This window comes from Lithobates pipiens, unplaced genomic scaffold, assembly GCF_037356315.1.
Source record: "Lithobates pipiens isolate NorthernLeopardFrog02 unplaced genomic scaffold, aLitPip1_a1.2 Scaffold_13, whole genome shotgun sequence".
Lineage (NCBI taxonomy): Eukaryota > Metazoa > Chordata > Amphibia > Anura > Ranidae > Lithobates > Lithobates pipiens.
In genome coordinates this window covers 345447889-345473221 of record NW_027507718.1, presented here as the reverse complement: position 1 = coordinate 345473221, position 25333 = coordinate 345447889, and the positions used below count along the sequence as shown (strand labels likewise).

General features: G+C 42.2%; 1 protein-coding gene across 3 annotated transcripts in view; it reads right to left on the bottom strand.

Annotated features, from left to right (window-relative positions):
- LOC143975087 (uncharacterized) overlaps positions 1 to 25333 on the bottom strand; it is a 161331-nt gene that overhangs the window by 12601 nt on the left and 123397 nt on the right. For all 3 annotated transcript variants that reach the window (XM_077477078.1, XM_077477079.1, XM_077477080.1), the window contains exons 15-19: positions 23674 to 23713; positions 23246 to 23297; positions 22347 to 22458; positions 19009 to 19092; positions 18191 to 18314 (exon numbers count right to left, since the gene is read on the bottom strand). In XM_077477078.1, the coding sequence (XP_077333204.1) occupies positions 18191 to 18314; positions 19009 to 19092; positions 22347 to 22458; positions 23246 to 23297; positions 23674 to 23713 (412 nt within the window). The remainder of the gene's footprint in view (positions 1 to 18190; positions 18315 to 19008; positions 19093 to 22346; positions 22459 to 23245; positions 23298 to 23673; positions 23714 to 25333) is intronic.

Here is a 25333-nt window from a genome sequence, read left to right as displayed (position 1 = left end):
ATGAATAGGACAAATGACTGTGCTATTATGCCGGATACACACGATCGGACAATTCGATCGCGTGTGGGCTCCAGCGTACTTTTTCTTCCCCAAAGTCCCGTGGACCTAGATTTAAAACTTTCTGCCGAAAGTCCGCCGGACCCAGTTCCTGTGGGGAAGTCCGCTTGTCTTTATGCTGGACCAACTACGACGCAACGCCAACTACAGAACCTGCCCACGAGAATGTTTCCAGCGTGATCCTATCGCGCTGGTTTTCAGCTGCAGGGTACTGTACACCAGGCCCTTAGGTCTAGTATGGATTTTAAGGGGAACCCCCTACGTCGAAAAAACGGCATTGGGGGTTTCACCAAAATCCATACCAGATCCTTCTCTGAGCACGCAGTCAGGGAAGGGGGTGGGGACGAGCGCGCGCTCCCCCTCCTGAACCATACCAGGCCGCATGCCCTCAACATGGGGGTGGGTGCTTTGGGGAAGGGGGCACCCTGTGGTCCCCCACACGAAAGCACCTTGTCCCCATGTTGACAAGGGCAAGGGCCTCTTCCCGACAACCCTGGCCATTGGTTGTCGGGGTCTGCGAGCGGGGGGCTTATCAGAATCCGGGAGCCCCCTTTAATAAAGGGGCCCCCAGATCACGGCCCCCCACCCTATGTGAATGAGTATGGGGTACATCGTACCCCTACCCATTCACCTAGGGGAAAAAGTGTCAATAAAAAAAACACACTACACAGGTTTTTAAAGTAGTTTATTGGACAGCTCCAGGGGGTCTTCTTCCGACTTCGGGGGTCTTCTTCCGATTTCTCTGCGCTTTCCGGTTCTTCACGCCGGGCTCCCCCGCTATCTTCTGCTCTTTTGCCGCTCTTTTGCTAGCGGAGGAGCCCGGCCTTCTCCTTCGTCGTTGCAATTGCCGCCATCTTCTTCTTCCTTCTTCTGTTCTTCCGATGTTGACATGACGCTCTCTCCCGCTGTAATGCCGTGGACACAGTGCGCGACGACTTATATACGCATATGGGGCGTGGTCACCGGGTGATGTCACACGGTAACCCCGCCCCTTATTACGTCACATTACCAGCATTCCCCGGGATTGTGACATCATGAGGGGCTGGGTCACCGTGTGATATCACCCAGTGACCACCCCCCTTATGCCTATATAAGTCGCCGTGCACCGTGTCCACGGCATTACAGCGGGAAAGAGCATTGTGTCAACATTGGAAGAAAAGAAGGCGGAAGAAGAAGAACACAGCAGCGACGGCGACAACGAAGGAGAAAGCCGGGCTCCTCCGCTAGCAAAAGAGCAGCAAAAGAGCTGGAAAGTCCGTTCATGTGTGTGCAAATCCGCTTGTTCGGAAAGTCTGGCGGACCTCTGCTGCAAAGTCTGGCGGATTGTCCAGCGGACCAAGTCTGCCGGAAAGTCCGATCGTGTGTATGCGGCATTAGTTAAGAAACAATGGAGGATGACCTAAATAATAGGATTTTTTCATAATACTTACCTGTAAAATCCTTTTCTTCGAGTACATCACGGGACACAAAGCAACCATAATAATGACTATATGGTTTATACGCCACCTCCTGGTGGATGGACACTGGCAGATAGTCAAACAAGAAGTCCTACCCTATATAACCCCTCCTACACAGGAAGGACCTCAGTTTTGTAGCAAAGCAATAAATATCCCAAAAAAGATGGCCAAAAGCCCTGTGTCTCGTGATGTACTCCAAGAAAAGGATTTTACAGGTAAGTATGATGAAAAAAAAATACTATTTTCTTTATCGTACATTACGGGACACAGAGCAACCATAATAATGACTATATGGGATGTCCTAAAGCACTTATGCACTTGAGGGGAGGGAGACACAATCACAGAAACTGCCACCTGAGAAGTACTCCTTCTGCCATCAAAAACATACAGTGGCCAAAGCAGTATCCTCCATGCCTTTGGTATCCATCTAGTAAAATTATGTGAATGTTTGAACAAAAGACCATGTAATGGCCTTAAAATCCTGAGCCACTGACTCCTAATGGCAGATGGCCCAGATGCCCCCACACACCTGGTAGCGAGCGATTTTACCAAAAAAGGGGTGAGGGACCTTGCCCTTTCAAGCCATAGGCTTGAATAATTAACTGGCAAATCCAATGCAAATAGTTAACTTGGATGCCTCCTGCCCATCCTGGGCTCTAATGGCAGGACAAACCAGGATTCCTGACCTGTACCGACAAATCAATTCTGACCACCAGAACTACCTCCAGAGTATGCAGTGATATAGCTCCTGCCAACTGAGGATCAGAAAAGAAGGCAAGACATTGTCTTGATTTAAGTGAAAACTAGACACCATTTTAGGCAAAAAATGGATGAGGACGCAACGTCACCTTATCATGATGTGAGACCAAGAACGGCTCCTTGCATGAAAGAGCCGCCAACTCTGACACTCCACTTAGTGAAATGATAGCCACCAAAGAAGCCACTTTCTGGAATAAAGGACCAACAGAATACCCCGATTGGTTAAAAAAGTAGCCTCTGCAAGGACAGTCAAGATCAAATTCAAGTCCCAGTGAAACACAAATGACCTGACAGGTGGGACTGTCTATGTTACACGCTGTATGAAGTATGAATCAAGGAGTGAGAAACAACAGGCTCTTGGAAAAAATGTATAGGGACGAACTCTGACCCTTAACGGTACTTAAAGCCAATCTCCTTTCCCGAAGTTGGCTTCCAGGGGCTCAACAGTGCTGAGATACAGGACTTAAGACCATTAGGTCCCACTGGACTGGGAGTGTCCAAGGAGCGACCCCCAAAGACTCGCTATGTCAGTGTACCAAACCCTCCTGGGCTAATTCAGCTAACATTATTATCAGTGTTACCCCCTTCCGAATTGAAAACAGGTGGAAAGCATCAAATAAGAGAGAACTGGTACCTAAGGAGTTAGCAGTGCATCTACCCTCATTGCCAGCGGGACCCTTGTCCCCGACACAACCTGTCCCAACTTGTTGCAGAACTTGGAACCTAGTAGATTCATCTGCAGAGTTCCCCCTGCTACTATTCTATACCTGCATTATGCACTGACGATCTTGACAGCACTTGTGTTGTCCTTGGTAGAAAGTGGTTCACCTCCCTGAGCCTCATGACTCCTGGTTCCCCCCTGGTGGTTGATATATATGCCCCTGCAATGGCTTTTCCGAATAGAACCTACAACTGGTTTGTACCATAAACTAGAGCAAGGCATACTGGCCAAAAGCTCCAAGATATTTATGGGCAGTATTCTCTCCTGTGGAGACCAAGTCCACTGAACTGTAGCCACTCTCAAACCAAATGGAGAAACTAGCATCAGTGGTTATTTTTTTCCAATACCTGAAAGAAAGAATTCGACCTTTCTAGACTCCGAACCATCAACCACCAATCTTTAGCTGTGCAACTCCCCGGGAACAAAGCCCTCTGGCAATCCAATGCCTGGATCTTCAAGTTCCAAACAGAGAGAATAATCCTCTCCAAGACCTGGAGTAGGATTATACATAAGGAATGTGCTTCAACCTAGATACAGCTTCCTACTGCAAAATGTATTGAAGGAAAATTTAACTATGTAACTGAACAGACTGAGCCTATCTGAAACAGAAGGATGCCCAGTGGATTGAGCTCATAAAATAGACCTCATGTCCCTATTACAGCTGCTACCATTTAATTGTTTCACAATAACGAGCCCATAAATTTTGCTCCAAGACCCAATGCAAGGCAAAGACTGACCTAAAATCTTATAGTCTGATATACTCTCAAACCCAGCAACCTCAGATGCCGCCCTCACTTAGGAGGGAAACCTGGAAAGTCGCCCATCCAAGTACTAACCAGGCTTGATCCCAGATCAGGCACCACAGTGGCTCATATAACCCTAATGCCATTCGTCCAACAAGAGACGTGACCATTGCCAGACCACTGAATCTGAGGGTGGCATACCTGCCTCACCCATCTGAGTCATTTAGCTAGTTTAACAGATGCGTAATAAAGTGACTGTATTAGACTAACTAATATGCAGTTCCACAAGGATGCAGGCCTAGACAGACAATTTTGGTCTACCATTATGCAACCCCGTAGGTGTGTAAGTATGCAGGTACCCAGTTATGCAAACATGCAGGTATACAAGTATTCTTGCCATTCATGCATCTATGTATGCAGCTCAAGGCAATAAGCACATATGAATCCCCAGACCACAGACAGTTTAATGTAAATAAGCTCATATATATATTTATATTTATATATATATATATATATATATATATATATATATACACACACACACACACATGTATGCATATGAAAACATGGCAGCCTGAGTTTAAGCAATATTCATTTATGGAGGCATGTGTTTTTGGAAGAATGTAGGTGTGTGCTTATGCAAATATGCGTTTAGGCAAAACACGAAAGCATGTGTCCATGCAAACATGCTTTTACGCAATATGTGCCCATGGAGACATGCATTTACGGAATAAGCAAGCATGCATTTATGAAACATGTTTATGCAACACGTATCTATGCAAACATTTTGTCGATGGGCGCCGATTGTTGGAGCGCGGGGACCACAGCCCTCTGCAAACATGTGCCTATGCAAGTTTGTGTTTATTCAAGCAAGCAAACATGTGTCTGTGCAAACATGTGCCTATGCAAGAAAGCAAGCATTATGAAACATGTATACTATGCTGCACCTGCTCAACTGCACCTGGACCCATACTAGTTATAGTCAGGATTAGCTAAGCACATAGGCATCCAATGCAGCCTCTATGCTTATCCAACAGCCTAGGGCTTCTTCCACACCTGTGCAACCCATCCTGCCACTTGGGACTGCAAGGTCACCTGACAAGTCGAAACCTCATGATTTCCAATGAGTACCCTTCACATCTGTGTGACTTCAAAGCAGCCCCTGCATTACCCCCATCCAACGTTGACAGGAATTGAGGTCCCTAGACTTCAAGATTACACAGGCACAGCTTCACGACGCTGCAAAATTGCATCAAAGTCGCAGAAAAATTTCAAGTCGCACAAGTGTGAAAAGGAGTCCAAAACGAAGCTCCTGCAGACCCAATGCATGCTATTCTGGAGACACAATTCCTTCAAGTGCACCAATGCCCATGTTCTTCCAAACATGTGCTCGTGTCACATGAATGTATGCAACATATATGCAAAACGTGTTTATTCAAACAAGCGTTTAGGCAACAAAATTGCACGCATGTATACTATGCTGCACCTGCCCAACTGCACTTGGCCCCATACTAGTTTAGCACATATGCATGCCATGCAGTCTTTTTCTACTTCAGATCAGCCTAAAAGTAATGCATATTATTCTGAAGTTTGCAAATATGCACCAGTTCAACTGCACCAAGGCCCGTTCTATTTTTGTGCCAAATGCACAGTGCTCTGGAGACACATCATTTTAAAGTGCACTGCTAGGGGCAGTATCGGCTTACAGTTGTACAGCCCCCCCCCCCCCACCCCGGATTAAGCAGTAAGCATGCAGTATATAATCATGACTTATCTGGCCACACAGTTCTCCCATAGTAAGTATTCACACTTTACTAGTATCCATGGGCTGCTGTTATGTCTCAAGAGGCCCAGCTGAATCTGCTAAGCACATGGCTAACATGGCCGCCCCTCCAATTCCTGCCTATAAAGAAATTGACCCCTGTGCCCTCTAGTGTCTGGAGGAGAAACTGCAGCAAATACTCCTAAGAAGTACACAGAGCATGTTTTAAAAACCACACTGCCCCTAGGGGCTACTGAGAGAACACCAGTCAGATCTTTATAAAGAGAAACTGCAAACACATGCAGACTTACCATTCCTGCTGCAGGACTCTGAACATAACAGGAGTCCAATCTTCACCCATCATGGTGAGCTTTGTCATAAAAGACCTTCAGGGACTGGGTCCCCCTTAATGTGGGGTCCACTCCCCTGGACCTGTATAGCACCCTACAGGAAAGCCCTTGTTCAAAACAAACACTGCACAGGGCTCCATTACACAGGAGCCAGCGCCATAAGGCTGCATTACAGGCAAAACTTCGAGAAATCTTCTCTCCTTCCAATGAGGCTCGGGTACCATCCATTTTGGCTGACAGCTTTTTCAAATGGATCCGAATGAAGTCCATGATTCTAAATAGAACCGTCCAGACCTCCAAGTATGCTCCAAGAGCACATGTATCACATCAGTGACCATTCCACCTTACAGACACTGGCGAGAAAAAAGGAGGTCCTTCCTGTGTAGGAGGGGTTATATACGGGAGGACTTCCTGTTTGATTATCTGCCAGTGTCCATCCACCAGTAGGTGGCGTATAACCCATATAGTCATTATTATGGTCGCTATGTGTCCCATGATGTACAATAAAGAAATTCCACTAATTAAAAGTTATTTCCACGATGGTGTCCTAAGGATACTATCATCTATTTTTCAAAGCCTTTTCCCTTTTAGATTCTAAGCTCCAATGAGCAGGGCCCTCTAATTCCTCCTGTATTGAATTGAATTGTAACTGCACTGTCTAACCTCATGCTGTAAAGCTCTGGGCAAACCGATGGTGCTACATAAATCCTGTATAATAAATGGAACCTTGGATTACGAGCATAATCCATTCCAGAAGAATGCTTGTAATCCAAAGCACTCACATATCAAAGCGAGTTTCCCCATAGAAGTCAATGGAAACTAAGATAATTTGTTCCACATTGACTTCTATTGTATGCAGTACAGAATGTCGCCAGAGGTGGGAGCACCAGAGAGACTCGTAAATACTAGGAGACCGCTTGGATGCACTCAGAAAGGCGCGGAAACACTCAGAAACTGAGTATTTACGAGTATTTCCGAGTGAATCCGAGCAACTCCAAACAGCTCAGAGTGTCAACTGGTGCCCCAGCACCTCTAGCCAAATGCGGTACTGTACACTGCAGAGGCTTAAATCCTGCTCGTTTTGCGAGACAACACTCACAAATCAAGTCAGGATTAAAAAATATATATATATCTCATATTGCGAAAAGCTCGTTAACTGCATTACACACATTTTATTTTTTGCCTGCTAATGGATTAATGCAGCTAAGGAATGCAAGAACTATCTGTTTAAAGCAAACCTGTATTTTATCCATGCGGGGCAAACCAACATGTTTACCCTAAAGCCCCCCCACTTCCTAGCAGCACATATTCATCTTTCCTACAAGTGGTTTTAAAGGCTGAAGGTGTTTTACCTTAATGCATTCTCTGAGTGCAGCTCCCCCTTATACTTACCTAAGCCCAATCTTGATCCAGTGTTGTGCACGAGAACAGTGACTCTCTCCCTTCTCATTGACTTATAGACAGCAAAGGAAGCCATTGGCATCAGCTGCTGTCAGCCACAGTCAGTAAGGACAGAAAAGGGGGTGGGGCCGAGACATGCTTTGTGCGTCATTGGACACAGAGAGCCGGCTCGGGTGCGGTACGAGTGACCCATAGCAAGTAGCTTGTTATGATGGGCACTTGGCAGGGGTTGGGAGGAGCCAGGAGTGCCAGCAGGGCACCCATGAAGAAGAGGTAAATATACCATGTTTGTTATTTAAAAGAAAAGAAAAAAAAAAAGTGTTTACAGTTCATTTCACTCCCTTGCTGCTGTGTCAGTCACCGGATTGAAGGAAAGGTAGCCTTAAATAAGCTCACTCTTGAGTGCATGCTGCTGGGGAGAGGGGCATTAAAAAAATATGTTGCTAAGCTCTGTATGTTCAAAGTATAGATTTGCTTTTAAGTCTCTCCTCTAAAGTGAACCTGTTATTTTGCCCAGTATGCAGGGAGTAAGAAAGCAAGAGAGAAACTCCCAGGCAAAACAAATGTCTTTGAAAGGCTAAATATATAGATTTTAAATAATGCATATGCTCAGCCTCCAAAATCTTTTCTTACATTTTGCCACCTGTGCAGTATTATAAGATTTTATATTTTAGAAAAATATACAAAATAAACAAAAACTAAATAATACAATTCTGCATACGTAAAGTGATACTGAAGTCTTGTTTTTTACTTTAAAAATAACAAACATGTTATACTTACCTGCTCTGTTGCAGTGGTTTTGCACAGAGCTGCCCAGATCCTCCTCCCCTCAGGTCCCTCTTCTGTGCTCCTGGCCCATCATTCCTGAGGAGTGCCCCCACAGAAAGCAGCTTGCTATGGGGGTGCACCCGAGCCAAGCCGCAGTTCCCTGTGTCCATTCAGACACGGAGCCGCAGCCCTGATCCACCCCCTCTCCTCATTGGCTCACTGACTTTGACAACAGTGAGAGCCAATGGCGCTTCGCTGCCGTCTCAGCCAATGAGGAGAGAGAGTCCCGGGCAGCCAAGTCTCTCGTGCAACATTGCTGGATCGAGAGGTAAGTATTAAGGAGGCTGCTGAACACAGAAAGCATCTTATCTTAATGCAAAGAATGCATTAAGATAAAAAACGTTCTGCCTTTAAAACCGCTTTAAATGATGAGTTGCATGAAGCCTGGCCTTTTCTGGTTTTGTGCAATCAGAAAAAATGCATGTCGTAATAGAGGAAAATAAAGTTTAATACCATTACAAAGAAAATTCTAATTATATATATTTGAATGCATTGTTGTTTTACCTTGTTCCACTTCTCATGTTTTATTTGTTAACACTGCATAGGTAATAGTAAAAAGGCAGAAAACTTTTTTTAGCACTTTTTTTAGCAACTAACACAGGTTGCAAGAATGGCATTATAAGAGCTTACATAAATCTGATTTGTAACATGACAGCTAAACTATGTGACCTGAAGTGCACCATGAAAGGAACAATTCACCCTACTGTGCATATTCACTAAGGCTGATTATCGGGTTATAGTGTGCGGGAACAAGAAATAATCAACTTCAAATACACAATTTACAACTTACTATTGTATTCTAAGACTTTACTCTTACTATTATTTAGGTTTTATCAACCTTTATTACAGTATTATAAAAGAGTTATTCCTGCGCCTAATCAGGAAGAAATATAGTTTTTGTACCGCTGCACACACTGAAAAAGGGTACCTGAACCCCAAAAAAAATCAAGAAAGGCAAAAGAGTAGTGGTGCTGATGAAGTCACGTGACCGTGACGAACACGCGTCGGGACGCTACCGGAAGTGACGCAATCGAGCTCGCAGCTCATTTATACCCTATGCTTGAAATCTGTATGTTTTATCCCTTACATAAACTGCTGAGGTAACAACCCCCTCTCCCCCATACTGGGCATCGCTGAGCGACCATTTAAAGAGACTACACAGCGGAATAGGCAGGAGACGGGGACACAGTAACAAGACCTCGTGGGATAGAGACCACCAGGAATCCTGAGGATACATATGTTACATGCTGTTACCTTACAGCTGTAAGGTAAGGGGACACCCATATCTCGAGTACACAGGACCACGTGGGATATTTTCACTACCACCACCACCGATCAGATCGCTATTTTATAGTTCACATAGAACCAAATACCAGCACCGTATGCGATTTTTTGCCATATGCGATTTTGGATATAATCGCCACTGGTTGTTGCACAAGCTCTGAATGGACACAATTTTAACACATGTTATTGTGCAAGTTATATGTTATATAGCTTTCAACTACTGAGCACTATTTACCCGTATCATTTCTAGAGAGACTTTATTATTTCCACCTTTATTTTAACACATATATTGTTTATGCATTTTTAATGTCGTGTTCTTCATCTATTTTCTCTGTCAATTTTGCATGACTAGATTTCGTTTCACTGCATTTATTATTTACTATATGGTAGAAGGACACCCACACGCATCTAATTTATAATCTTTATTTAGCACTGGCACTTTATGCGATTTTTGCTAGCCACAATTAGCCACTTTTTTGCACAAAACTGTTTTTATTAAGCCTACGATTGTTTTTATGTATATTGCTGCTTATGGTGTAGTAGTATTTATCACTTAGCACTAGCACTTTTCATGCGATTGTATTAGTTGTAACAAATCGCATCAATTATTATCACATATTTTGTTGATTTTTTTTATATATATTTTATTCACGGGATGTTGTAAGACACGCAAATACGGACCTACTCACTGTCCAGCATTACCACTTTATAGTTTTATGTCAATTCCAAAAATCGCAATGGAAATTATTAGGATTTAACCACTATATTCCTTTTCGCGTATGGCTCCATCTATCTAATACTCATCCCAAACACTATTATGTTATAGTGGCGAGGGTTTCCCACGTTCCCTCATAGAACATATATATTTAGCTCCCTATACATTATCCTTTCAGTCTGGGTGGTAGCACACCTAGCATTTAAATACCTGGTATTTTTGGAATCTATAGACCTTTAGGCTAATATTTCCTAAGCTAGTACTGCGCACCACTACTCTTTTGCCTTTCTTTATTACAGTATTATCCCTCATCAAGCAGTACACTTTCATGATGGGGCTGTAATTTTTCAGTGCAACTTTGCATCTGATTGGGGATAATGGGAAAAATGGCAACTGTCATGAAGAACAATGATGAATAAGGCCCCTTGCTTTTATAATGAAACCAGGACATATAAACGGGCAATAAGTATCTAAACAGAGTCAGCTTCAAAGCTGTATTAAACCCAAAAACGTGGTGGCGCCATTAGTTTTCTTTTTTAGGCCTTTGTTTCCTTTATTTTCATTTGGTGATCCAACCAGTAAGTCTGTTATTTTTCAATTTCTTTTACCAGACCAAGCTGTCCAGCAAAAGTGACAGTGGTGCTTACAATGGTCAGCTTTTATTCACTTATAAAAAAAACTTTATCCCAAAAAGAAAATACAGTTCCTGTCGCTGCCTGAAAAGTGTTAGCAGTTGTTCAGCTTTTATCACTTGTCTACCTGTCCCATTTATAAACAGCTACTGGTGGACTGGGATTTTAAACAGAGCTGGGTGTTTAAATTTGTAGACCGGGCAATGAGTTTTCTGGTAGAAGTGATTTGGGCAGCTGTAAAGACTCCTGCTCAATTGTCCCTGCCATGTATGCTGGTCTCTGCTGTCCCACTCATGGACCCAGGACCAGCATGGTGGGTGTCAGCTAGTGAAATGGAGGGAAATCAGCAAACATCTGTTCACTTATCTCCCCTCCAGTGAATGAAAAAGGAATCACTGTGTATTATGTCGCTTCCAGGATTAACTGTCACTTTCCCCAGGTGCTGTGATCGCCCCACATGTGTTCTGTTAGCTTAAGTGGAAGACATCGTGGGTCTAATATACCCCTGATATCTCAACAGAACTTGAAATGACAGTATGCTATCACATAGGGGGCTTATGATCCCCCACGTGAAAGCAATAAAGTTAATTTTAAGAGAGAAATAAAAAATAAATAAAAGTAACTAATGACAAAACACAAAAAATAAATAAAAAATATACGCATGTAGTAGGTGTGCCTATATATAAAAATGAAAATTGCCCTACACATGTTAAAGCGGATCTTCACCCTCTCAATAAAGTTTCCTCCTCTCCACAAATAGGAATGACTTTTTTTTATTTCCTTTTTAATGTGAAGTGCCTAGCCCCGCCCCCACACGTCACTCACCTAGGTGAATGACCTGCACAGTGCTCGCTGTACCTCCTGCGATATGCAAGTCACACATCCCAGAAAGCAAAGGCCTTCATTCACAAAGGAGGAGGCAGGTTGGAGTGGCTTAGGGACGTGACATCGGGAGGCCCGCCGACTGAATCTAGATGATGATGACCTCACAAACAACATGGCAGCACGTGGCTGAGCGGTGGCAGAAGACAAGAGGATCTCAGCAGGATAACGCTGGATGATTATCTAAGCTTTGCAGAACACACCCCGAAGTAAGCAGGGATAAAATAAATGGGGGGAGGCTTTTAAGGTGACACTAAAGCCTGCTGAAGGCTGATATTACAGAGCTGCTGCAGACTCTGGAAAGATTATGACAAAGATTATGACAATAATGTCATCCACCCACATGCCTTACAGGCAGCTGGCTCAGCCTCTCAACACATTGCTGAGAGCCTGAGCCAGCCGCTCCCACCCCTTCTCCTACACGGCGCTCCAGTGAGTGCTGGAGGGGCAGAGCAGACAGCGGTGACTACAGTCACTGCTCTGTGCTCATAGCAGACCCAAGAACTGAGCAATCAGTGGTCACGCAATTGCTCAGTTCTCTAGTTTAGAGCTGGCGGTGGAACAGCTTGCAGCATTGGATCGATGCTGCAGCAGGTAGGCAAGTCCATGACTATTTGTGTGTGAGAAGAGAAGGGCTAAAGAGGATAACGGATGAGTGACTCAAATCTGGAGTAAGGCTGAAGAGGACAGTTAAAGCCAAGCTCCAGGAAAAAAATTAATTTAAATAGTGCATTATGCATCAATTACTCTTCAGACCTGATTCCAAACACCTCTTTCTAAGCCATTCTGCAGTGCAATATATCAAAGTCATAGTTCCCTCTATGAGCAAAATGAATATCCTGCCCCGAGGACCAGACATTGTTCCCTGCTCATCATCTTCTTGGGCACTAGGCCCCTTACTGCTCCCATGAGTTTTCCTGCCTTTGAAACCTATAAGAGAAGATAGCCACTGGAAATCTTGCCTTTACCAATATGGGGTGTGTACATCAAGTAGGCAATGATTTAGACACGGAAGAAGGACCCTAGGAAGTAAAGAGAAAAAGAAAGAAGGACCATCATGTGACTGTGGCTTCAGTTAAAGCAGAACTAAAGCCATAAAGGAGAAGTAGTGCCAAAGCTCTTTTGGCTATACATCTCCTGTGGGTCACATGAGTGCACTTAGTTCTGCTGCTGGCTGTTGTCACAGAACCTATATATCTGAATAAAGAAAGATAATTGAACTCATGGCTTCTAAAAACCACCCGAAATGAAATTGTAAGTGCATTTTGGCTCTGCACGTTCTACTCCCAAGCTATCCTCATCATATCTCTATGGCAGACACACTACTTGGCCCAATCAAAGACCATAACTGGACTGCCACTGCACCCTATAAAAGTGCCCAATGTCTGTGTGAGGAGGGCCCTACAAGCCTCAGAGTACAAAGCTGCACTCTATAGACCAGCTCTATAGGCTGATACTGCAGTGTTTACGTTGGTTTAACCTACGGTTGCATCGTTACAGGGTATACCTAATTCCCCCCAGTTACCAAAGAGTGATTACCACTAATGATATTTATAGACAGATAGACATTTGCTCCACTGTTATTTACGTTTTGTTGTTCTGCCTTTTTGTACCTCTTACTCAAGCACTTCTATTCAGTCTGTATATATGGCTTTAAAGATTATGTCGTATAATGTGAAGGGCTTAGGCTCCATCCGTAAACACTGGCTGGCCCTGAAGGATTTCAGGACCTCAGGCGTTGACGTGATAATGATACAGGAAACCCATTTCAGGGCAGATGGCTCACTTAAATTTGCCTCCAAGCACTTTCCCATCTCCTCCCTTGCCTTTGACTCCAGGGACGGGGCAGGAGTGGCGATTATGGTTAAAAAATCATGTCCTATAACTCTCATGCTGACCCTCATGGGAGATACCTCATTCTAGATTGCCAATATCTGAATACCTCTCTTACCCTTGTTAATCTATACGCCCCTAATACAGGTCAGATCGATTTCTTCAATGGCCTTTTTGACTCCCCCCAATATCGTACACAGCCTTTTATGATTGTTGGCGGGGATTTCAATATGGTTATGTCTCCCACTAGAGATAGGCAAACGCTTTTCACTACCACACCCTCTAAAAAGATTTCGTCCCAAGCCAACTCTTTTCGTCAATGCATTAGGTCTCATCAGCTCTTCGACTCATGGAGCATTAAACACCCTTCCGTTCTACTCCCCAGCTCATAAGATGTACTCACGGCTCGATCATTTTTTTATTTTAGCCCCACTTATTCCCTGTAAGTGGTTGTAGTTGAATCTGATATATTACCCATCACATGGTCGGACCATGCTCCCATCATGTTAGATCACATACTTACGCAGGCCTACTCTAGATCCTGTCACTGGCGGCTCAATGACCATCTCCTACAGTCTGAAATCTCACGTTCTATTTTAGTGAAAGGTCTGACAGAATTTTTCCAGCTTAATAAAGGGACAGTCTCCGACTTTTCTAGACTGTGGGAAGCGCACAAGGCCGTTTTTCGTGATGCCTGTATAGCTGAGAGCTCTAGGTTGAAGAGAGATAGAAATTAACTTGTGCGGTCTCTAACATCCGCTCTGATTTCCGCAGAGCGGAGGCTATTGTGCGCCCCCCACGGTGGTGAAGCTGCGGAGGGTTACCTCACGCAGAAGAAAACAAATTAAAATGACACAACTTGATAAGGCAGCTAGATCCCTGCTATGGACAAAGCAAACATTTTATGAATTCTCCAACAAACCCCACAAACAGTAAGTTAATAAACTATGCCCACGTCCATTCAATTAATTCCCTGACTTCCTCCTATGGACAGATGGATCCAAGACGCACTGCCCTCGTGAGATGTCAGATATTTTTGGCAAATTTTAGCATAAACTATACAATTGTTTGACCCCAGAGAACCACTTCAATTTCACGCAAGAAAAATGTGAAACTTTTTTCTCTACCTCAAATTATCACCAACGAATTTAGCTAACCTGAATGGGGCTGTAACGACTGAAGAGCTTTCGACTATAATAAAGGACCTCCCCTTACATAAATCCCCTGGCCCTGATGGTCTTCCTTATTTTTATTACAAAATCTTCATTGATATATTATGTCAGCATATGCTGACCCTGTTTGACTCTCTACTTAAGGGCACGTCTCCTCACCTGCAATTTTCCCACTCCTACATTTCAGTCATTCCAAAGCCTGGTAAGGACCCCTCTATTCCTGACAACTACAGGCCTATAGCCCTTTTAAATTCAGATTATAAGATATTCACCAAGATCCTTGCTTCTAGATTGTCCGGACTTATCCCTAAACTAATTCATAGAAATTGAAGATTTAATTCATAGAGACCAGGTGGGTCTTGTCCCTGGCAGGCATGCTGGGGACAACACCCGACGTACAATAGATCTGATAGATCTCCTGGATAGGTCTAACCGGTCAGCATTGATTTTAAGTTTAGATGCACAGAAGGCCTTTGATAGGCTGAGTTGGCCTTATGTGTTTGCTACTTTAAAAGTATATGGTTTTACTGGCCCCTTTTTAAGTGCTTTGGAGGCCCTATATTCGTCTGTCAAAGCCCAAGTGCAGATGTCATCCTTCCTGTCGCCTCGCTTCCCCATGACGAATGAAACTCGACAGGGGTTCCCTTTATCTACTTTTTATTTTAAGTCTTGAACCCCTGGCCGAAACTATCCGATCTCATCCGGACATGGGGTGGTGATGCGACAGGGGGAGTATAAGTTATCACTTTTTGCAGATAACATCTTGCTTACTATTACTAACCCATTGATATCTCTCCCCTCATTGCATAAATTACTATCCTCTTTTGGTGACATATTCGGTTACAAGGTTAACACCTCTAAAACTGAAGCGACTCCCATACATACCCCAAGCAGCACTTTTATCTCAGCTTAAGGAAACATATCGCTATAAATGGTGCAGTGTCTCCCTTAAATACCTGGGTGTACTCCTCACCCCCTCCTATTTTTCTTTATGTTCAAATAATTTTCCTCCTCTGGTTTTGGATATAAATAGATCCCTGTTGTCATGGACTTTGAAACATTGCCAGTTGCCATCCCGCCCTCACAACTAAAAATACTTCAGAGGTACTTCAGAGGTACTTTCTAAAATTCATATGGGCTGACAGGTCTCACTGTCTAGCAAGTTCAGTGGTTTGGGAGCCCCGGGCATTGTTAAATATTATCATGCTACACACTTGAGAGCTATTGCCACCTGGTCCTCTCTGCATGCAACTAGTCAGTGGGCTGCCATTGAGAAGGGAGTGCTATATCCGACCCACCCACGCTCCTTACTCTGGGGTGCTCCTCCATCCCTGGATCCCATCTTTAAACGCCAGTGTACAGCTCCAATGGCCTTTACTTTGAACATCTGGCAAAAATGTCTAAAAAGATACACTCTCGCTTCACCTTGCCCCCCTCTTGCAAATGTGCTGTTTAACCCAACTATACCAGTTTGTCCCTGGGTAGAGTCTTCACATGACTTAAACCCCCCTCCCCCCCCCCCCCCCGTTTTCAACTTCAAAATCTGGTACACCCCATTACGCAGAGGTTCTATGCTTTTGAGACTCTACGTGAAAAATTCGATATACCCCATCAAATGTTTTACTTTTATCTGCAGGTTAGACACTTCCTTCATTCCAAATCTCCATCTCTAACCCTTGACAAACCCACTTCCTTTGAACACCTATGTGCTCAAGGTCCCCATCAGCTGCATCTAATATCTTCCATTTACCGTATTCTCCATGAGTCGACCCCTTTAACCGAGACCACATACTTGTACATGAGTAAATGGGCTCACCTACTAGGTAGACCTATCACGGTCCAGATGTGGGACAGGATTTTGACCTCCATCTTTAAGTCCTCTAAATGTGTAACTCAAAGGTCAACGTCTATAAAGATTCTCATGTTCTGGGATAGAACTCCTGCCATTACGCACAAATTTGACCCTTCAGTCCCGCCTCGCTGTTGGTGATGCGGAACTGAAACTGTTTCGTTATTTCATATTTTCTGCCAATGTTCCCTGATACAACCCTTTTGGTATGAGGTGGGGCTGTTAGTACAGAAGATGGTGGGGGTGTCCCTTCCGGTAGATCCCTTAAATTGCTTACTGAGACTTCCTGTTTCAGGCTTATCTAAAAAAGCTAACCGACTGACTTCCTATATTTTATTAGCTGCTAAAAGGCTTATCCCATTGTGCCGGTTATCCAATACACCTCCTCCATGGCCCAGATTTCTAAACCTGATAGCGGAGATGCGGAGAATGGAATACCTAACGGCCTCTGCACGTGACTCCATTCCCCAGTTTGGTAAAATCTGGGAACCGTGGGATCGGTCGGAATATGGGACACCCATACCAAATAGTCACCAATGAGTATACGCCACCTCTTCACGTATTGGCTCTTTGGTTCTATATCTTATGTGTTTACCTGTGAGCTGTGTGTTTAATATATTTTTGATAGATTATGCAGACCACCTCTGTGCTCTGCAGTATTGGACATCAATCATTTGTATCTAATGTGTCTGTTACATTCATTATATTTTTGTTTTCATTGCAATTTGTAATGCATAACTACACTGTATATGCTCTTTAAAATCCAATAAAAATACAATTTAAAAAAAAGAGTACAATGCTGCAGTGTGCGATGTCAGGGCCTGTAAACTCTGTTTGTAATTGTATATATATATATATATATATATATATATATATATATATTTTTTTTTTAATCTATGTGTGATAAAAAAAAAATATTTGTGGGTTCTGAGTAGTGCATTTGCACTTTATATTATAAAAAAATTGTAGCTGGAGCCCAAAATGATTGAATTCCCTTGAATTGGACAGAATTGTGAATTCCAGTGGAAACTCCTCTACATTGGAACCCTTGAGAAATGTAAGACGCAAGCCTGTATATCAATTTAGGAGTATCCATGTGAAACTAAAACATCAGCACTGGGTGGAAATGGCCTTTGACTGTACAAAACAAAAATGTACTGAATAATCTGAATGTCAAAGCTGGCAATATTTTTATTTTAAAATCATGACTGGTGATTTTCTTCTTTTTGGGGGGGCAGCAAACAACCACCCATCTAACCCCCACACCTCCCGAGCGGTACCCACCCCCCTCTGTTTGCACTTACCCCATCGGCAGTGGTGGCGGGTGGCAGGCAGCAGGCAACGTGGTGCAGCAGCTCTGTTTCCTCTCCTTCATGACGGCTTCTAGCTCCTCTTAGGCGTCCAATAGGATTGCATGTCCTCTCAGCCAATCGGTTGACCGGTGTCGAAACCAGCTTCCTGATTGGCCGGGAGGAGGATCAATATTCATTCGTTGCTGTAACACACCTGGGTGGGATCAGAGCACACTCTATGCGACCCGAGCCCACCCTATATTGAAGCCTATTAAAGCCTCTGGTTCTTAATGGAGAGGCCACCCCTGATCATGACATTTAAGTGTTATCCAGGTATGTCAAACTTGCAAATAAGATAAATATAAGATCACAATTATGGATGCTAATAAGATTAAAGTAAATATGTTTGATGCACACAGTGGAATTCATGACAACAATTGTTACAGGGCATACCTAGTGACCAGTTGCTCACTGTCAACTTCTCTCTGCAGTAGATGTTGGAAATATTCTTCTACAACTTGGGCACTAAGTGCTCTCTGCAGATATGGGTAGTATAAAGGATGACGAGCCACAACACCTAAAACAGAAGATAACATCAATATTACCAATGTATAATCTTCTCAAAGTCCATATTCATTCTAAAATACCAGCTTGAAAATGGGATTTTCCTTTTATCTAACTCTTTAGAACTTAGAAAGTGATTTTATTTTAAATGAAAGCATTAAAAACATGAGGGAATATGCAAAACAGCTGTGTTTATACATCATCGTTAAAGCAAAAATGCCAGCTAAATGATTCTGGGGTGCACCTGGACAGAAGCCTCTCCTTTTTAGTGCCCACATATGTCCTGCACTGTGCAGGACTGGGCTTTAAAACTGCCCAGTGTTGCAGATCACACTGGGAGAATGGTGGCTCCACTGTCACTGTGACAGCTGCCCGCTCTGGCAGCAGCTCATGATAAACAGAATGCAGCACGAGCTGTAAGTCACAGCAAAGCTCTAGTGTTCTAAACAGTTACTCTCCCCATGTGAAAGTCCAGTCCTGCTCTTTAGGTATTTATAAATGAAAGTTACAGTTGTAGACTTCATTCATAAAGTAGTGCTGTGTGTAGAGCTTATAAAAATAGGACTTTAGCCGTTAACTTACTGAATGTTACCTAAATCTCACAAAAACTAGATCCTGCAAAGTGCCGTAGCATAATATTACAATGTTTGTTCTGCTCAGCACTCACTGTATAGAAATGCATATATAAATATAAAAAAGACATAAACCTATGTTTGCAGTGTTTCCTTTGTCTCCACTTCTTGTATAAGCCAGCTCCTCTAAGCGATATGAATAAGGCCCACTTGGTAGATCTAAAAAGAAAAGCAACAACATAAAATTTATAGTAATGCTAATTAATAATTTACAGTTTAGAGATAACCAGTAATTTCATGTAAAGGGCATCAGTTAATACAGTAAAATTCATGCAGTCATATACTGTATTATACAATAGGACATTCGGAAATTCTGCAGTGGCTGGGTTCCATGGATCCCAGAAGAAAGGAATTTTAGTGTATATTTACTTACACTAAAATGTCTCTAAAACTGTTTAAATGGAAACTAAATAGCATTTTTAGTGGGCATGTGATTATAGCTATTCAAATGTTATTTCTGATGTGATTTTAACATTAACTGTGACAAATTTCCCCTGTTGTACTAAATACATGATTTGTTGACCACCCACTAGGAGCAGATGTGTAATACGTTGCATGCAGCTACTCCTTCCAACCACATGAAAATGTGTTGTTTTTACTGAGTCATACCTGACTGAGCGTGGCTATGGGCCGACATTTGCAAGTAATGTTCATAAATTTGCTCAGTTGCTCTTGGGCAGTTTCTGACCAACTGCTCAAGAGGCAAGTAATATTGCACAGGGGGATTTAGCAACGTGTTGAAAAAAATGCCCTTGCAAACCGGCTCAATCCTCTCTCTGTTATGGAGCAGGGAAAAGATCAAAGAATGCATGCGCACTGCAGTCACCATCGGGTAAGTCTTGGCACCCCTTTTCAGAGAGACACTTTCCTGTCTATGACCACTATGAGGTTTGATTCAAGAGATGGAACATTGAGGAACAAGTATCTTTGAAGCAGCTAGTGCAGCCACAAATTTAAAATGTAATGAGCAACCATGGATGCTTCATGTTAAAATGTCAAGTCCACCCAAAAGTTATATTTCAGTTTATAGTAGATGCTGGGGAGTTAATCTGCCAGTGTCCTACATCTCTCAGGAACTCCGTTGGTGAAATTTCTTAAATTCCTAAGACTGCACACATGTTGTGACCATTTCAAATTGTGCTGGTCTTTTTTTGGTCCACTGTGGATATAATGTGCATGTGTTAATGCTTCACAAAAGCAATCTAGGTTTAAAGGGGGCCTTATTTTAAAATATACAGAAAGCAACAGGTGTTTCGAAAACACAGGGGGCATACAAGAAAAAAAAACACACAAGGAAAAATGCACCTACAAATTGAAAAATATATAAATTTATTGAACATAATATATCAATATCGTATCAGTGTGGCACAGGGAAACCCCCTCCCCCCTCGGCATGTGTCCCTAGAATCACACAGGTCACCCACCTCCTTCCCTGCCCCACAGCACACACAGAACCCCCTTTCTACCATTGGGAAAGGGGTGGTCCAGGTGACCTGTGTGAGTGGGGGGGGGGGTTCTGGGTGTGCTGTGGGGAGGAAAGGGGGGGGGTCAAGATGACCTGTGTGATGTTGGGGGCCCACCCTGAGTGGGTGGGGGGATTCCCTGTGCCAAACTGGTACAATATTGATATACTTTGTCAAATAAATGTATATATTTTTTGAATTTGTAGCCTTATAGGTGCATTTTTCCTCGTGTGGCTTTTTGTATGATATAATATCAGAAGCATCTCCCCTCAGTTTTAGGATACAGGCACCATTTCAAACAACCACTCCCAGGATTCATACAATTTTGGGTTCTTTAGTAGGTAGGGGGCACCCAAAACTCCAAGAAGGGCAAAGGCAAAGTAGTAAATTATGACAGGGAGACCTCATTGTTGAAAAATCCAAGATGTAAGAAGTCAGGGCTAACTCAGCCCACCAGGCTCCACTTATAACTAAAATATTAGTTTTGCGTAGCCTCATTCCTAAACACACGTAGGTTTGCTGCATTTTCCCTTTTCACTTAACACTTTCTTGCATTCTGTACTTACTGTGGCATTTTCTTCTGCAATTTAAAATCAGCAGTGCCAATGTGGCAGAAAATCAGCACTTTCTGTAGTATCAATCCTTCAACTTCAGGGCCACCTGCAGCTGTTACCCCCATATTTTGCAAGATCAGTAAATAAACTTTCTGTTAGTGTGCACTCACAGTAGTTTTCACTGAAGATCCAGCAAAACCATCAGGAGCAGTGAGGACGAAGGGGTCAAGTAAAGGATCTGACACTCCAGGAAGTGGTGATTTTCTGCCAGATTAGCAGCACTGTATCTCTGCTTAGGCAGCTTGAACTGCAGAAGAGTGCTACTTCAAATATATCCTGCAAGTATGTGTTTATTGAATAGGGCAAAACGTCGTGACATGGTCTCTTTAAGCTGATCCCTTGAACATGTGTTACTGTTTCTGACGCAAACACAATGACACAATTTCTTCAGTAGAAATAGCAAAAACTTGATATTGCTCCTCAATGGTTTATTTAGATAGTTCACTGCTGCGAATATTAACAACATTACATTGCAGCTGGTGAAAACAATGAAAACTAAAAAATGAATTTTACAGTAATTTGCTTTTCATTATTTTGTAATAGCATTATGATGTTTCTGATAATTAGCTTTTAGGTATCAGACAAAGATAATACTTTCTTATGGATTATGAGATGACCAGTAGGTCACAAGATGACTAAAAGGTCACCCTTTCATCCAATCCAAGTGTAAACTCAGTTAACCCTGGATTACCTCATTTCAGATTCCACCCTTCAGAGTGACCTGGATACTGCAGTTAATGGCTCAGGGAATGATCTGACCGTCCAGCAGGTCATCTTTTCTTTCTCTGAAGGTCAACCCCACCCTAAAGCCAGGGACTAAAACAAAGTCCCAGAATATTGAGAAAAATGTGCTTTAGCATTTTTAGGTTCACTGATCCAGTAACCGTGAAGTGATATGGTGACCAGTATATCACCCTTTGACTATTAGAAGGTGAAGAGGTTTTACCATTTAAATAATAGCTGGTCTGCCTGTGAGACTATTACACTGACTATCACTTACATCTGTGGCTACCTGAAAGCAGATTATGGGAGAAATTAGGTCAACGTTTATTTTTTGCTTTTACTGATTTCTAGAAAACCTCCAAGGTGCAAGAAATGTATGGCAAAGTATAGGGAGCAAGTACTGTACATCTTTTCAGTTATTGCAGTGACTATAGCAAGAAGCAGTATTACCAAACAATGACCAGTTATTACAAGTAAAATCACTTCCCTTTTTAAAGACTCGATTACACAGCTTACTCCTAAACTTGCAACAGTTTTAATGGGAAATCGTTATATAACCAATACCATTAAACTCTAAACCTGTGAAAGCATTGATTCTGCCTATAAAGCATACCTTTGGGCACTTCTGGTGTTACAGGCTCAACAGAAGAAATATATTCATCCACAGTGAATGAGTGATCGTCTACAAACTGCTCTATATGTTTTCCATCCATGAAAATATCAATCTAAAAGGAAAACAATTACAATGTTATAGGAATATCAATATATGATTATGGGATAATACAAAGTCTACTACCACAGATTCATAGCCTTATACAGAAAAACAACTGCCTTATTTAGTAAGGGCACACTAGCAATCATGTAGTCAGTGACAACCCGCCAGCAACAGGATTGCTATACAGTGCTAAAGCAGGATAGAGAAGCCTTATGTCAATAAAAAAGTTGGGCAAATAACCATTTTCAAAGGATTGTTTAGTATCGGTAGCCAATGTATTTAATTATTATGACTACTACTACTTGACGCATTTCACTGCCAAAATGGGAACACTCTTTAAATTGGACCTTGCAGTCCTTTCCAAAAAAAATTTAATAAAAAATGAATAAACAAAATAAATAAATGTAAAACTCAAACCCTGGCTTTTGCATAGGTGCCTGTGACATTACTTAGTACTCTGGGGTACTGGGAGGATCCCACATTTTGTGAGATGTTCTTTCTGTACAGTGCAATAGAGCATTCTGATGAGATTTGTAATCTTTAGTTTCCCAGGATACTGAAGTGAGGCTGAATAAAATCACTGGCACCTAGGCAAGAAAGATGGAAGCCAAGGTTTAAGATAAGTATTTGTCCTTGTCTTTTGGTCATTTTTTGTAGGTCTAAGATGGGAGGAAATGGCTCCCATACAGGTCTTAGCTTCTGTGGACTGCAACGTTTGCTTATCTATAGTACTGTAGAAAATGTAGAATGTGCTTCTTTATAAAAAAAAGGGGGAAAAAAAAAAAAGGAAATCCTACCTTGACATCTTTCCTGGGATACAGGAAGAAAAATGGCTTCAAGACAGGGGATCTATATGTATAAATGAGACGGATTTAATAGAAGGCAAATCACTTAATTTTAATTAAGTTTATCAGCACCATAATGCATGTCATGACAAAGAATTTTAATCAGCAGAAAACATAGCCAAATTCTCTTTTAAAACAATTCTTTGTAATTGATTATGATATATTTACACTACAAGGTTCCCTTCATCAACCATGCTGTTTAATTATCCAAAGTTAAAAGTTTGGATAACAACAGTTTGCTATTGGTACTGCAAGTGTTTACCAGAACTTTAATTAAAAGGGAAATACATTTTAAGAACTATCAAGGTATTAATTCCATGGAAAAGGTAGCACTTACAGTCAAATCAAAGACATATGAAGCCAAAATGATAGATACTTACACTTTTGGCCTTCCTCCAACAATTGCAGTTAGACCAGGAGCTAATAAATATATAAAAATGTTATCAAGAACTGGTCTAAATATCAATTTTGTTGTATTAAACAGAATTATCTCTTAGCATAAAATATTATTTAAAAAAATGTTAAATGTCATCTAGCAGTGATTATTTTTTTCTACACTCAAGCTAAATATCAATAGGCCAAAGAGTAATTTTTTTTAAAACAAATTAAATACAGGCTGAAACAACCATTTTATGCATTTAGCATATTTTATTTGTAAAGTATTTGTTACTCAAAGTGCCCACTGTTCTGTTTTTAGCCTAATTATTAGTAATAAAAACAGTGTCACTTTTATGTGCCCTACATAATCTGCCTCACAATAATCAGTTATAAAAAGGCTAAGTCCTCCTTTTGCAAAAAATAATACATTCTTGCATATTGAATAATCATTTTTTTAAAAATATTCATGTATTTTTTTTGTGTTAGAAAAAGCATCAAAAGCATTGTAACAGTGATCAGATAATCTATGGATGAGCTCCAGATAGAGTAAAACACATTTAGACTTGTTTAAGAATTAATATGAATTATTTAACCACTTCAATACCGGGCACTTTACCCCCTTCCTGCTCAGGCCAATATTTGAATGACAATTGCGCGGTCATGCAACATTGTATCCAAATCAAATTTTTATAATTTTGTTCCCACTAATAGAGCGTTATTTTGCTGGCATTTGATCACCTCTGGGATTTTTATTTTTTGCTAAACAAATAAAATAATAAAACGAAAATTAAAAAAAAAAAAAAGAAAAAAAAAAGTTTTTATTTGTTTCTGCTATAAAATTTTGTAAATAAGTAAGTTTTCTCCTTCACTAATGGACACTGATGAGGCTGGACTAATGGGCACTGATTAGGTGGCACCAATGAGTTGGCACTGATAAGGTGGCACTGATGATGGGCACTAATATGCAGCACTGATAGGTGGCACGGATATGCAGCACTGATGGGCATGGATAGGCGGCACTGATGTGCACTCATAGATGAAACTGATGGGCACTGAAAGGCAGTACTGATGGGTACTTATGGGTGGCACTGATAGGAGGTTCTGATTGGTGGCACTGATGGACACTGATAGATGGCACTGATAGGCATCACTGATAAGGAGGCACTGGCAGGCATTACTGATGGGCATCGCATATGGGCACTGATTGGCATCATTTATGAGTGCTGATTGGCATCCCTGGTGATCATGGGTGGCATACCTGGTGGCCATCAGCGGTGGGCATCCTGGGGGGGGGCTGCGCCGGTTATCAATAAGCGCAGACCCCCCCTGTAAGGCAAGTGAAGAAAAGCCGATACATAGCTCTTCCTGTTTGCACCGTGATCAGCTGTGACTGGACACAGCTGATCCCGTGGTAAAGAGTCTCCCTCAGAGACTCCTTACTGAGATCGGTGTTGCAGTGTGTCAGACTGACATGCAGCATCACTGATTGCCGCGCTGCGAGCCAACTGTTATCCTGAAAGACGTCCATCCATTCAAGATAACGGAACCACCGCCTGGCCGTCATTTTGCTATAGGCCGGGCAGGAAGTGGTTAATGACTAAAGTTATTTTGCCCTATAGACCCATGAAAGTAATTCAATAGTTAACATGTAATTAAGATTTT